Source organism: Dipteris shenzhenensis, chromosome 11 (genome assembly GCF_047967505.1).
Source record: "Dipteris shenzhenensis isolate YYH24624 ecotype China chromosome 11, Dip_SZ_1.0, whole genome shotgun sequence".
Lineage (NCBI taxonomy): Eukaryota > Viridiplantae > Streptophyta > Polypodiopsida > Gleicheniales > Dipteridaceae > Dipteris > Dipteris shenzhenensis.
Window position 1 is genome coordinate 21,999,738 of NC_141606.1, and position 14,549 is coordinate 22,014,286.

Genomic DNA, 14,549 nt, shown 5'->3' on the forward strand with positions numbered 1-14,549 from the left:
ACAACCGGAGTGGACTTGCGGTTGACAGCAAGGCAAAGGCGGGACCCATCTTAGCTTCATCTCCGGCCTTAGTCCCTGCTTCTACTTCAACCCCCGCTTCGCTTCAGCTTCAGTTTCAGCTCCCGCTACATCCTCATCTTCAGCTTCAGCTACAACCTCTACATCCCCAGCCATGGTTATTGTCAACGCCATACCCATGACAAACAGTGACGTACCCATCACATCGGCCTCCTCCCTTTCCTCGAGGATAGGGAGGTTGGGATGTATCCATCACATCGACCTCCTCCCTTTCCTCTGGGATATGGAGGTTATCACAGTCCTCATCTGTCCCCTCCTCCCCCGTTTCAGCTTTCGCACCCATTATGACACCTATTTCGGAGGTGTCGTACATTGCTATGCATTACGACTCGACCTTTCTCTCCCCTCTCCCTCTCAGTCAGCCCACGCTCCCACATCCCATTGGGAGTGCCTCATCTATGCCACTGTTTTCTCCGTACCTCACCCAGCTCATCCAGTCACCGCCCAGCTTCCGGACTCATCCCCATACTTTCATGTCACAGCCATTCTAGTTTCAGCTAGGACAAGGGCGGGCTGACACACCAGAGGCCTCGCAGACCTTGCTCATGGAGGTACACAGTATTCGTGAGCGCGAGATGGAGCTGACACGCTTCGCACAGGAGCAAGTCTGCTTCAACCAAGAGCCAAGCCGCATCATACAGGAACAAGCTCATGCCATTCGGGAGCAGGTTGGTCTCATTGAGGGACTTAGATAAGATATCTCGCAGCTCCGGCAGGAGGTCGCAGCCATACACACAGTCCCAGGGAGTACCCCGGTTGTTGAGGCATAGATTGTGAGCATGCAATCTGTAATTGAGGAGACCTCCAGATGGGTTGACGTGGCCAAACGAGACCTGCAAGGGTAACCGTTTCGGCTACTCTCATGGAGTAGCAGCAGAGAGCCAGCAAGGCTCTCAACATCAGAGTACGTGGGATCCCGTGCACTTAGGCTATACCAATGGCAAATGCGACTGCTTTTCGTGGCCGCTACTCTAGGTGTGACTGAGCACAGGATCGAGAGGGCATGGCGGGTGGGAAGAGACCCCAACCGAGAGCAACCCCTGATCACACGGTTCCATGACACTCAGGCACAACTTTCAGCTTTACGGCGTAGGTGAGTCTTCTGAGATCAGCCATCGATCTCCTTGGATGAGGACCTCACCTCTCTACAAGTTGAGGAGAGGCACTTTTTGTTGCAACAGCGGGATCAGGCCCGGAAGGAGGGGAATTGGGTAGTGGTATGAGATGGACGACTTCTTACAAGCCCCCGTAGGCCACCAACCCCCTCTCCTACATAGGGAAGCGGGGTCTATGACACTCAGACATCCGAGACCCTATCTTGCACCATTTGGAATTGTAAAAGTACCTTATGGTCAGAACCAGGGAACTTCTTGGAATCCTATACAGGTCACAACATAGTCTTTTACATAGAGATACATCAGAGTCTAGAGTGCCCACTACCAGTAGTCAATGGGTACACATGGGACTCTACTTGCAGAGATGAGACGAGGGATCCAGGGGGAGTTCGAGGGTCAGGTGGAGTAGCAGTCCTTTACAGATCCACACTTTTTGGGACCATTTTAGTAGACCGGAGAGATGCATATTCCAGGTTTCTTTGGATGCGGATCCGACACCTGGATAGTCGGGATCTGTTTGTTGCAGTTTGCTACTTCCCCCTTGAGACCTCCCATTTTGCTAGAGATACTCGAGATGAGGATGAGACATCTCCATTTGCTGCTCTTTATCAGCCCATTGTAGCTGCAGAGAAGTCCTCCTAGTTGGGGACTTCAACGTGAGGACAGGCGCCTGTCAGATACCACTCCTGGACTTCAGGGATGATTCCACTCTACTGCCAGACATTGACCTTGAGGATGCAGGTATGCTACGGGTTTCGGTTGGCAGACGAGGTCCGATCACATCTTATGGGTAGACCTCGGTAGGACGCATGATCTCATTATTTATAATGGTCTTGATAGATGGCTCGCCTCAGGTGGTTTCATGTGCTTTCCACATGGGGGAGGCTCCAGTGTTGTTGATTACATCTGCCTTCACCTCTCGCATCACTGATTTTACCGTAGCACCTCTCCCTCCAGGGGCTGATCATACCTATCTTTTCTTTAGCATTTCCACTCCCCGTCGCACATCACACTCCACCCCACTGAGTTCTTACTCCACCTATCATGATATATGCTTCGACCGCGATCACTCACCTACTTACTCTGGCCGTCTGTACATACTTTTTGCTTATATTGACTTCATACCCCTATTAGAGGATCGTGCTGCCCTGATCATACTACACGAGGCTACCCTCCATGCTTTCCCTCACACCACCTGCTCCACCCGCCCACCACTCCCTGGGACCGTACCCTGTAATATTGGCACGATGATGAGTGTAAGGCTTTACGCCGTCAGCTCAGATTCGAAACCAAAAACAGTCTTCTGAGCGAACCAGAGAGGCTACGCAAAGTATCGTCGGCTGGTATGTAAAAAGAAACTAGATTTCGTTCGCTGGAACGAGGAGGAACTACTAAACATTTTGTTTAGTAACATTTTTTGGCAGAGATTTCTAGAGGAACGGTCCCTCTCACCACTCACTGACACTCAGGTCTAGTATGATTATGCACGCACACTTTATGACATCCCAAATCAGCCAGTCCCTAACCACTCACATATGCCACACCCCGCATCCTGCACTCTCTTTACTAAGGGGGGGTAAAGAATGCCGTAATGAAACTTCATAATGGCCGAGCGAAGGATCATGAGGGATTATGCACTGAGCTCATTGCATATAGGGTTAACCTCCTAGCCCCGATCTTAGCAAAGCTCTTTAATGAAGCTGTTTGTTTTGGGTTTCCATGCACCTGGACCATTAACACTATCTCACCCATCCACAAGGTAGGGGATCCCATGAGCCCGGAGAACTACATGACCATTATGATTGGACATGTCATGTCCAAGATTTATGCATCAGTGCTTGATTCTGAGGTCAGTAGATTTGCGGAGTGTCGAGGACTTAGAGCAACAAGAGAGGCCGGATTCCGGTGTGATAATGGAACCATGGACCACATTCTCATGCTCAGGTGTATCATCGAAGAGGCGAGGGCACGAAAGCAGAGGGTTTACTGTTGCTTTGTGGATTTCCGCAAGGCATTTGACACGGTTCTGAGAGCCCGTCTCATACGACGCCTACAGGATTTGGGTTATGACTAGGAGATCATTTGGGCTGTTATGGCACTTTACGAGAGAGTTTCAGGCAGAGTCTGGGTAGGATCTGGGTGGACAGAGGAGATCATAGCACTATTGGGGTCAAACAACGGTGTCCATTATCACCTACCTTGTTTGGCCTCTACATTAACGAGCTTGAGACATTGATGCAGACACAGGGGGGTTGGTTGCTTCCTTGCGGGCACATTGATCCGGATATTGCTTTACGCAGATGATGTTGCTCTTTTGTCTTCCTCAGTAGAGGGGCTCTAGAGACACCTTGATACACTACAGTCCTTTTGTGAGTCTCATGATTTGAAGGTCAACCTGGGTAAAACCAAGGTTATGATCTTCAATATATCTCGAGGCGTTATGCGCCAAGAGCAGTTCACATTTGATGGGTCACCTGTTGAGATAGTTTCATCGTACACTTATCTTGGGGTTGTCTTTTCCAGGCCCATGTTCACTATGAGACCCGCGATGCAGGCACGCTTGGGCAGAGGATATGCTTCATTGGCCAGACTAGAGAGGCAGTGCTTCCACTCGCACTTTCAGGATCCATGGACCAAGGGGTTGCTTTTTGACTCCTTGGTTCGTCCTGCTTGTTCACTATTTCCCTAATAAAGAAAAGCGGTGGCTTTTGGCCGGTTAGCTCTCTATGCTTGAGCATTGCTAGATGCGTTACGCCGCGACGGGACGCACATCATAGTGAAACCGCCTATTGGACCGGCTAGGCTACCGAGACTCTCGCTCTAGGCATGTGAAGGTCTCCAAGGGCATGTGAAGTCTTCTGAATCACATGATCTTATCCTTTATTAAAAACACAGGACTCTACTAAGTGGTAACACGATGTATAGAGTCTAATACTTGAGCGATGAAAATGCCTGGCAAGTAATGGAAACACCCAGCAAGCAATGGCAGCACCTAACAAGAGGATAGGAGATGGAAGCATGGCTGTTCGAAGAAGGTGATAACCCCCGAGAACAAGCTTGCGAGAAGCGGCACCCAACAGATGGAAGGGCTAGGTCCTAGCATCGGGAACCCGTGCTTGGCTTTTTAGCCATAGCCTTTTGGGGATGTATGGCAGCGCATGTTGGGGGCCAGACTTGTTGGATACAGAGTGGGCCCATGTGGAGCGGCTACAGGTTCTCATGTTATCACTGATGATTCGTGGTAAGCCATCCTTTCCTCACCAGATCATTCAGCTGCTGCATTTCAGGTCATCATTTTGTACCGAGTCAGGGAATATGGGGATTACACCTCTGGGCGTAGAAGGCTACCATGGCTAGCACTGTCCTCTTCTATGGCACTTTCAGCAAGAGGGGACGAGAGATGCTGGTATGCACGCACAGAGAGATGGTTTGAGCGACGGGGGCTCCACATGGATAGACTACTCCCTTCGAGTACAGCATGAATGCTCGGTTTTCTCCCCTCCTATCACACGAGGTCAACTAGGTAATCTGTGAGGATCTCTTACAGCTACACACATTCCGGACCTGGTTGGAACTCCCAGTGAAGCTTAGCTTCTACAGAGATCACTGCTTACATCAAAGAGGAGGGTTTCATTGACCCCCTAGGATACACACAGATCTATAGGGGCTCGTTCCACCAGTATTGTCAACTCTAAGCCATCTTCCTACTGGCTTCCCTCAAGTGGCTCTGTACTTTCCTCTTGAATCCATTGGTGCCATCTTGTTTCATGTTACAAAGTATCTAGTCGGTCCATATTGCAGTATGCCCTCCCAATAATCTCACAGCTCGTAACATCTGTACATCTCAACTTCAGACCTATGGGTGTCATAGCAGCTCTTCCCTGTTGCATCTTGAGGATTCAACAACAGGAGGGTGCCAAGCCCCCCCCCCCCCCCCAACCATTGAATCCTCTTTAGGATATCCAACATAGAATTTGCACATTAAAGGTTGCTTATCCAAAGTTTGTAGCTTTTTGATCTATGTTATCTTTGCAATGGACCATCAATATTGTGGATGAATGAGAAATTAGAACTTGGATTATTGTTGAAATAAGTTCCATGGCGAAATAGACAAGAGGGAACCTTTCTAATCCATGCTGAAGCCATATCCCAAAGATTTGATTTTTTGTTTGGAACTGTTCTTTTACCATGCTTAAGCCAAGATAGACAATAGGGAACCTTTCTAATCCATGCTTAAGCCATATCCCAAAGATTTGATTAACTGTTTTTTTTCTTTTTGGGGCTATTTTGCTTGTTACAACTATAATGAAATGAAATTTTGATGGATTTTGAAAGTAAGTCTTTGATACAGTCGAGGATTGATGTTGTTTGTATGCAGATCACTTCGCATAAGTGGGCATGGCCATTTATGAAGCCTGTGGATGTTGAAGGTCTCCAACTACATGATTATTATGATGTACTCTCTCTCTCTCTCTCACACACACACACACACACACACACACACACACACACACACACACGTGCCTTCACTCTTTTAACTCCGGATATTATTTTTTCTGTCTGTTACTTCTCTTATCTTGCATGCTCATGCATGGTTTACTTGGGTAGAGGTATCGGAAAAAAGAGAATGTTCCTAAACTTTATTTTTAATGTCATTACAAAATGGTAGTGCAAGAATTCACACTCTTTGTGATCATATTGCCTTAGCTACATTACATTTTAATGCAAAGTAGACACTTATTTGTCCTGGTTTAGTTTTCTCACATTCTTCTTTAATATGCTCAGGGAATAGATATGCTTGTTAGACGAGCGAACGATTGCTATTCTAGATGTGTCAGCACATTGATTGGGTTTTGTAACAAAATGCTTTCCCGCATGCGCATGCAAAACATTGATATCTTTACCCAAATGGTGTACAATTAGGTGTTTTCTTTCCAGATCTTAATGTTTCTATCTACTCGTGTGCACACTTGTGAAAGAAAGAAAGAAAGAAAGAAAGAAAGTTTGTTAATGGCCATGGGAGACCATAGGCCTATGGGACAACAGAAAACCCAAAACTAATACATCTGATTAGGGAGGGCACAAGGCAGCTCCCAAGGAGTGCAAAGCAACTCCAAGTTATTTAGATTACCTACATTGTAAACTGAAATAAAAGAGAGAGAATTGGCCATACATCAGTTTACGACTGAGAGTCTTCTGATTTTGATTTAAACTCCTTGATGAGGGCTATGCCCTCACGGTATACTGCCCATTTTCCTTCCTTCCTAGCAGCCCTGACCTTGGCTAGTTCCGTTGCATCTAGTATCCTAGCATGTTAGGTGGTGTCTAGTATCGTGGCAACTTAACTTTCGTATTAGATGACTTGTGGTCAAGGTTGATGATTGACACAAGGTATTGTCGTTCCTACAAAGTACCTGAGCTTGAGTTGTGAGCTAGAGCTATGTGCTGACATTCTCCCGCATGGTATCGGAGCCATTGCTATATATTTGAATTTTCCAATACAGCTGCTGACACAATGCTTCCAGCCACCCCCCTTGACCCCAAAGCTGCTACTGCGGTTGGTGAAGTCTCTGACAGAGTAGATGTCAGTACCAGCACCATAGCGGTTGGTGAAGTCTCTGACAGGGTAGATGTCAGTACCAGCACCATAGTGGTAAGTGTTGCGGAAGCCATATTTGAGACAAAGACTAGTGGGGAAGACCACACCAGTGTAGAACGTTACTCTCGATTCCATAAATAGCTACAAGACGAATTAAGGCCTTCAATAGTGCTATACACAAAGGATGTAGAATCATGTATAAAACCTGCCCTCAAGTGTACCATCACCTGCTGCAAACTCCAACGGTATATCAACACTTGTGGGGTCCATGTGCTGCACCGACTGCTGTAGAACTCTTCCAATCCGCCTCATGCCTCTTGTAGGCTTCAGGATCTGCTCAAGGCTGAGCTCCTACTGCTCAATATACTCACATATGCATCCTATTTGCTCTCTAACAATGTGTTGGTTTGCATACTGGATACTTTTGGCTGAGCTTCTTATGCGCCTCCCAGTTGCTCTTTAGCTTGTTCTGATATATACACTGGAGTACCTTGGAATGAACTGCCAAATTCCTTCCAATGGGGCTCCTTTTTTACAGCAGAAGGCCTGCCAAAATGACCGACTTGGCCTAGGGTTGGGCTGACCTAGAACAGGCCAACCGGCCCTTTATAAATTACGACCGACAACCCCCAGTCTGTAGGCCATCCAACTGGCAGCCAGGTCTGCCGACCTGCTGCCATGAACCGCTTCTAAATGGGCCCTCCTATAGGTTCCTTTTGCTGGGTCTTCCCCCCAGCCAATATGCTCACACCTTGGCTTATGGCCGGGCATATATGAGTCCATTGGCCTGCCCTAAACCAGGGCTGTTTGCCATCCTCATGTGCTGGCCTGTGCAGCACATGGTGGTGCCCTAAATAAACACAAAGAAGAACGTTCTTATGCTGCCCATGCCGTAGCCTATCTGCTTCCAGCATGGCAGCTTCTCTCAGTCCCTCCCATCTATTGGTCAGACTCCCCCTTGTCCTCCTCACACGAAGTTTGTTGGAAATTATCTGAACATTTACTCCTAGCTCAAGCCCTACCTTCTGATACCATTTTATAACCTGCAGCGAAAAAATGGATCATCCATGAGATCACACCTAAGAACACTCTAATGACTGTTGACATCTTTAGGATGGCAGAAATGGTAGTCCTTAAAAATGTCACTTTGCTTTGGTAAGGTGGTAGTGCCATGCGTCCAGAGGAGGAAATTTATGTCATATGTCCTTTGGACTCAATAATGGTTCACGCAGATACCAGATAAGATTCTCTCCATGCACTATGGAAAATTATGGGGATGACTTAAAAGAAGGAGGCAGCAACCAGCAAGTGATTAGGGAGGTAGAGGACACCGAGGCGTGGGATGACCACTAGTCGACGGGGGAGGCAATGACATTGATGAGACCAAAGGCTGGGATGAGCACCATGAGACTAGGGAGATAAATAACACCAACCATGACAAAGGTGGCATCATTGTAGTAGGTTTGAGAGACATATGACACGGATTGCACTAGAGGGTGGGAAAGACCATCATGCAATCAGGGGGGCATATGACACTGATGTTAGCATATGACCAAATGACATGGAGAAGGTTGAAGACCCAAGAAGAGTCACGTGCAAGGGTCAAGGACTCTACACGAGCAGTGAATTCCTACAATCTTATGGATTGGATGATGCAAAGGATCTCGACATATGAGAATAATATGACACAAATGCAGCTCATGCTAAACTATCAAAGAGGGACCATCAAGGCATGACATTTGAGGTGGAAGAACTACCTTGAAAAGGTAAGCTCAAAAGGGAAAGATTTTTTTTTGGGCCATTTGTAGCCAACCTCTCGTCCCTGCCCTTCATGAGGATAATGAAGGTAGTTTCCCACATACTTGGACAGAGGAAGTTATAGGGGTTTTTCCCTTGGAAGGCACTCCCACACATTTAGGACTAGGTGTAGGAGGAGCAAGCAACTCTGCCCCACCAAGTATCCCTAACTTTGGCCATGCAGGAGATTGGTGGCGATACCTCTCTTTTGCCTTTGCTTGATTTTCGGCTGCCACTTGGAAGATGTCAATTGTGCACACTGGTAAGATGTTCATCTCCACGAGTCTCGTTTCCACACCTTATGGGAATCGATCTTCCACTTTTAGGTCTTGCAGTCTGTAGCTCCTCAGAGTCTTGCTAGGGTTTGTTGGTATCTTGACCTCTGTCTCCTCAGTCTGATTGTCATTACTTCTGATCCCCAATTGTCTCAACATTGGGACTGAGGAGGAACCCAAGCATGTGAAGTGGCTAGTTGGATTTGGGAGCATGACTACCTTCTGTCTGCATTCACAAATGTTGTGCAAGAGTACATGGATTTCTTTGCATGGTCCTACAAAGACCTAAAAGGGGTCCTCCTTGTTGATATAATTGATTATTGCATCGACTAGTACCCTGCTCAGACCCAATGGTTAAAGAGCCATATCGGATGATCTCAACTATGGTAAGGTTGTAGAGGTTGACATTGAGAAAATGGAGTAAGTAGGTTTAATTTATCCAATGCATGACTCAAGCTGGGGGAGTGGTATTGTTCATTATATCGAAAAGCGATACAGGAAAGGTTTGTGTCTATGTGGACCATAGAAGCTTGAATGCTGCACCTCATAGAGACAAGTTTCCTCTTCCATACAATAACAAGATGATGGAATTGTGGTTGGACATGCCTTCTATCTTTTCATAGATGGTTATATTGGGTACAACCACATAATGGTTAGTAGTAAGATCATAAACAATGACCTTTGTGACTCAATGGGGACATATGCATACATGATGATGCCTTTTGGGATCTACAAATGCAATGTCTGCCTTCACCTTTCAGTGTTTGGTCACCAAGCTCTTCTGGTTGAACATTGGGAAGTTCTTCAAAATCTTTAGATTTCTTCTGTGCGTTCAATGACGAGGATGCCTTGCAATGTAAATGGATTACCTTTAGAAGTTGAGGTATATTTTGACTGGTGCAAGGAGGCACGATTGTTCTTGAATGCATGGTGATGTGGCTAAGGGAGAGGTGATTCTCAACCTTTGTGTTCGACACATCTCCATAGAAATGGAGTCTTTGGGACAAGTGGGATACTTTAGAAAGTTTATCCGTTTCTATGCCGATGTCGCTGCAACTCTCACAGAGCAACTTCACCAATCTCTATCCTTTGTGTGGACAAAGGCTAAGCAACTCTCTTTTGAATTTCCCATTTGGTGAATATCTACAGTGTAGAATCGTATCATACACCATAGAGAGGAAGCACTTGGCGATGGTTTATGCCATGTCCAAGTGTCGGCATTATTGTTGGGGCAGTAAGTGACATCATCATTATAGACCATGAAGCCCTCAAGCACTTGTTGAACAAGATCGCCCTTGGTAGTAGCTAGTGTATTCCTTGTTTGAGAGACTTGGATGGTCTTGCAGATTGTGCATAGTGATGTTTGTGGACCAATGAATGTCGCAACCCATAGAGGGTATCGGTATTTTGTCACATTCATTGATGATTATTCAAGGTTCACTTGGCTCTTTCTCATGAAAAGCAAATTTGAAGTGTTCAATTGGTTTAAGGAGTTCAAAGCATTGACTGAGAACCAAATCAGTTCTAGAACTGTAACACTTAATTCTGACAATGGGGGAGAGTATACTTCACATGCTTTTGAAGGGTACTTGAAAGAGCATGGGATAAAGCATCACAAAACAGTGCCATACACGCCTCAGAATCCGATTGCAGAGAGGAAGAACAGGATTCTCATGGAGATGACACGGTGTATGCTCAAATTTAAGAGAGTGTCAAAAGCATTTTGGGGTGCTATCTCTCAGACTCCAGCAGGGTTGCCACATGTTGAGGGTTCTTTTCCCTCGAACGTTTCAGATTTGCAGCCACCTCTTTGGGAGGAAAAGCCGAGGCTTTAGGCTTTATGATCCAGCCACAAGGAAAGTAATCATAAGCATGGATGTTTTGTTTGCAAAGCATAATAGCATGCAACCCATCAGTGAGGAGGTGCCTCCATATGATGATACAGCTCTAGACATCATTCAGTTTGAGGATGATGTTGATTTGGGCTCTCTAGTTGATGTTCCCTTTATCTCTCAGACTCCAGCAGGGTTGCCACATGTTGAGGGTTCTTTTCCCTCGAACGTTTCAGATTTGCAGCCACCTCTTTGGGAGGGACAGCCCAATATTTGGAAGCATTATCAGTGTCGTGCAAAGGATGTTACTCTAGATGCACTTCTAGATGATATTCCCAGCGGGACAACTGAGAATTCAGCTCCTAGATGGGCTAGGTTGACGCTTGCAGATGCTAAAGATCAGCCTATATTGGGGAGAACTAGGGCCAGCACTTAGAATGCTAACAACCAGGTGAATTTTTCTCTCATGACCCAAGTGATGGAAGTTGAAATTGAGCCTCAGCGCTTTGAGGATGTTTAGGGCAATCCGGCGTGTGGCAGAAAGCCATGGAAGCTGAGATGAGATCCAATCAAAAGAATGCTACATGGGACTTGGTTGATTCGCCCATTGGCAAGAATGTGGTTGGCACAAAATGGATCTACAAAATAAAGTATCATGCAGATGGTACAGTTGATAAGTATAAAGCTCGTTAGTTGCCAAGGGGTATGCACAAGAAGAGGGGATAGATTATGAGGAGACTTTTGCTCCGGTGGCCAAGATGACTACCATTCGCTATGTTATCTCTATTGCTGCATTTTATGGTTGGTCTATGTACCATATGGATGTGACCTTCCTCAATCGGGATCTCAAGGAGGTCTATGTGCATCAGTCCCTGGGTTTTGTTGTTCAGGGACAAGAGCACAAGGTATGCAAGCTTAGGAAAGCCTTGTATGGGCTGAAGCAAGCACCTCGTGTATGGTATCATAAGATACATCAGTTCTTGTTGTCCCAGGGCTTTGTGAACACTCACACAGACCTAAATTTATATGTTCTGCAATAGAAATCAGATCTGGTCTTGCTGGTTCTTTATGTTGGTGGCATCATACTCACTGGCAATAATTCTCAGTGGTTCTTTATGTTGATGGCATCATACTCACTCGCAATAATTCTCAGCAAATTGCAGTAGTGCAGTCCGTTCTTTGTCAGACATTTGACATGATAGATTTGGGCCTCTTACACTACTGTCTTGGCATTGAATTTTGGCAAACCCAAGGGGGGATTTCTATGTCACATACCAAATATGCCAAGGGGTTGTTGCGGAAATTTCAGATGGAGAATAGTAAGTCTATGGCTACTCCATTGGAAAAAGGACTCAAGCTGAGTAAGCATGATGAGGCTGAAAAGTTTGATGGTACTTAGTTTGATTTCCTTATGCTCTACGCGGCCCGACATTGCCTCTGCCATAGGGCTTCTATCTCAGTTCATGCATTGTCCCAAGGTGCGTCGATTTTCAAGCAAAAACCTATGAGCAGGTTTATTCGAGCATGTTCTTTCAAGAGATTTAAAAATTTGTATTTCTTTAGGAAACATGGTTTTAACACTTTTATTTTCACTAGAACTAGATCCCTTTAACATAAAAATATATAGACTATTCACTCATTCATTTTTACATAACATAAATTTTCTTATTCATAGACATCCCTTTGTACTCCTATTATTATCTAAAAAAAGGTGTTGAAAAATAATTCCTTTAAGAAACATCCCTCATAATCACTCTCAATGTAAGAATATTATATATATATATAATTACTTATTAAACACATATATATCATATTACAAGAGCTTTCTAGTGTTTTTATAACATAAATAACAAGATATTTATGGATATGTTTCTAAAGAAATTTAAATTACTATAAATAAGTATTAACTTGGGCTCATATATCACTCTCATAAAATACATGTAATATTTAATACTATATATGCAAGATTTTTTAAAATATAATTCCATGGATGTGCTTAAATGGGGTTTTCCGATCAATTTGAGTGGCTGAATGACTATATTTGGACATTGGATGTGAAAGTTATGTCACTTTTAAAAGTGTTGTCTAAGGTAGTTTCGCCAGTGAAACTACCTTAGAAGACCTACTTCAAAGGGGTTTCGTTGGCGAAACTACCTTGATGGCTTGCTTCAATGAGGTTTCTTTGGAGAAACCATTTCACGAAGATAGGTTCAGAGAGGCTTTCAATGTCACCCCCTATTAAGTAAAAGTTGTAAGAAGGACCATGAGAGAATTTTCATAGAGAAGTCTACTCTACATGTGGGTTTCTTCAAAAGCCATCCCATTATGTTACTGACCATTTCCAAAGATTCATGTAAACATTTTTGTATAAAATAGGCATTGCTATAATACTTTGCATATTTCTAAGTGAAACTACATTTTCTTTTGATCCATATTTGCCATATTTTTACATAGTTGGAAGCTTTTTTTTTTCCTTTGCTCGGACACTCGAAAGATTTCGCTTGGAAAATGGTCATGCCCCATCCCACAGTCACGCATTGGAATGCAACGAAGAGGGCACTCCGTTATGTATATGGCACACTTACCTATGGGATGCATTATGCTCCAGATGGTGACATTTCTTAGAGTGGCTTTACAAACTTAGATTGGTCAGGGACATAGATGATCGCAGGTCCACTTCCGGCTATTGCTTCTCATCTAGGCTAAGCATGTATCTCATGGCTCAGTAAGAAGCAAGACCGAGTGTCTCTCTCTAGTAGTGAAGCAGAGTACAAAGCTGCGAATTCAGCCACTATGGAATGTATGTGGTACTCAGATCTTCTGTGACAGCCAGAGTTGCATTGCTATTGGAAACAATCCTATATTTCATGCTCTCATGAAACACATTGAGTATCACTATCATTAGCGGGATTGTATTACAATGGCTTCAACGACCTCACATATTATTCCAAGGAGGATAATGTGGTCGATATCTTCACTAAAAGCCTGTGAGCGCCTCTTTTCACACGACATCGACATGGCTCGGGGATACGAGACATACAAACAATGTCAAGGGGGGTTGTAAAATGACATTGTTTTCTTTTATACTCCCATAGGTTGCTACATCCACATGTGGATGAATTTGTGCAACCATGGTACTTTAGGTACTTCAGGTACTATTGAGACTAGACTCCAGAGTACTTCAGCCATATCATTGAGGGGGGATTTGTAGAGATATCTACAATGATATGATGTTGTAGGCCATACGTCAACTATATGGTTGACCAGTACTTGGGTACTATATATACCAAATACTTGTATTGTTTCATTTGAACATTTCAGTTGGAGTTTACTTGTATTCACTTCTTGTTCTCTTGTGTTCACAACTCTTCTCCATCGTTGTTTCTACATTGTGGCCTTGCCACGTGTCACACAGACATTCACTCACCATCTCACTCACTCTAGGATAGCAAATCACATGCAAGTATATCATCTAGTGCATGGCAAGTATATCATCTAGTGCATGGATTTGGTGCATTTGGGTTCGGCACGCTGTGTAAATGTGCCACATAGGATGGGACTGAAGCCCTGGCCTCTGTGAGAAGGCATCGGGAAGCTTCTTAGCTCTTGAGCTCCTCACCTCCACACCTGTCAGACATGGTTTGCGAGCCAGGATGGATGAGGAAGCATTGCCACTACCAGGAGGAGAGGGAGATGCTGCCAGGGGGAGACGGCTAAGCAGGGGTTGCGGAGGACAGGAGGGGGAGACAGAAAGGGAAGGGGAGAGAGGAGAGTAGTTGAATCGCTGAGGAGACGTTGTCATGGGGAGGCAGAAGCGAGGTGCGGTTCACAGGGAGGGCAGCTAATCACTCGC

The 14,549-nt window shown here is 45.0% G+C and overlaps 1 protein-coding gene across 3 annotated transcripts in view; it reads left to right on the top strand.

Moving 5' to 3' along the window:
* IMB1 (Transcription factor GTE6) overlaps positions 1-14,549 on the top strand; it is a 93,431-nt gene that overhangs the window by 33,400 nt on the left and 45,482 nt on the right. For all 3 annotated transcript variants that reach the window (XM_087381426.1, XM_087381428.1, XM_087381427.1), the window contains one exon: positions 5,572-5,649. In XM_087381426.1, coding sequence (XP_087237552.1) covers positions 5,572-5,649 — 78 coding nt within the window. The remainder of the gene's footprint in view (positions 1-5,571; positions 5,650-14,549) is intronic.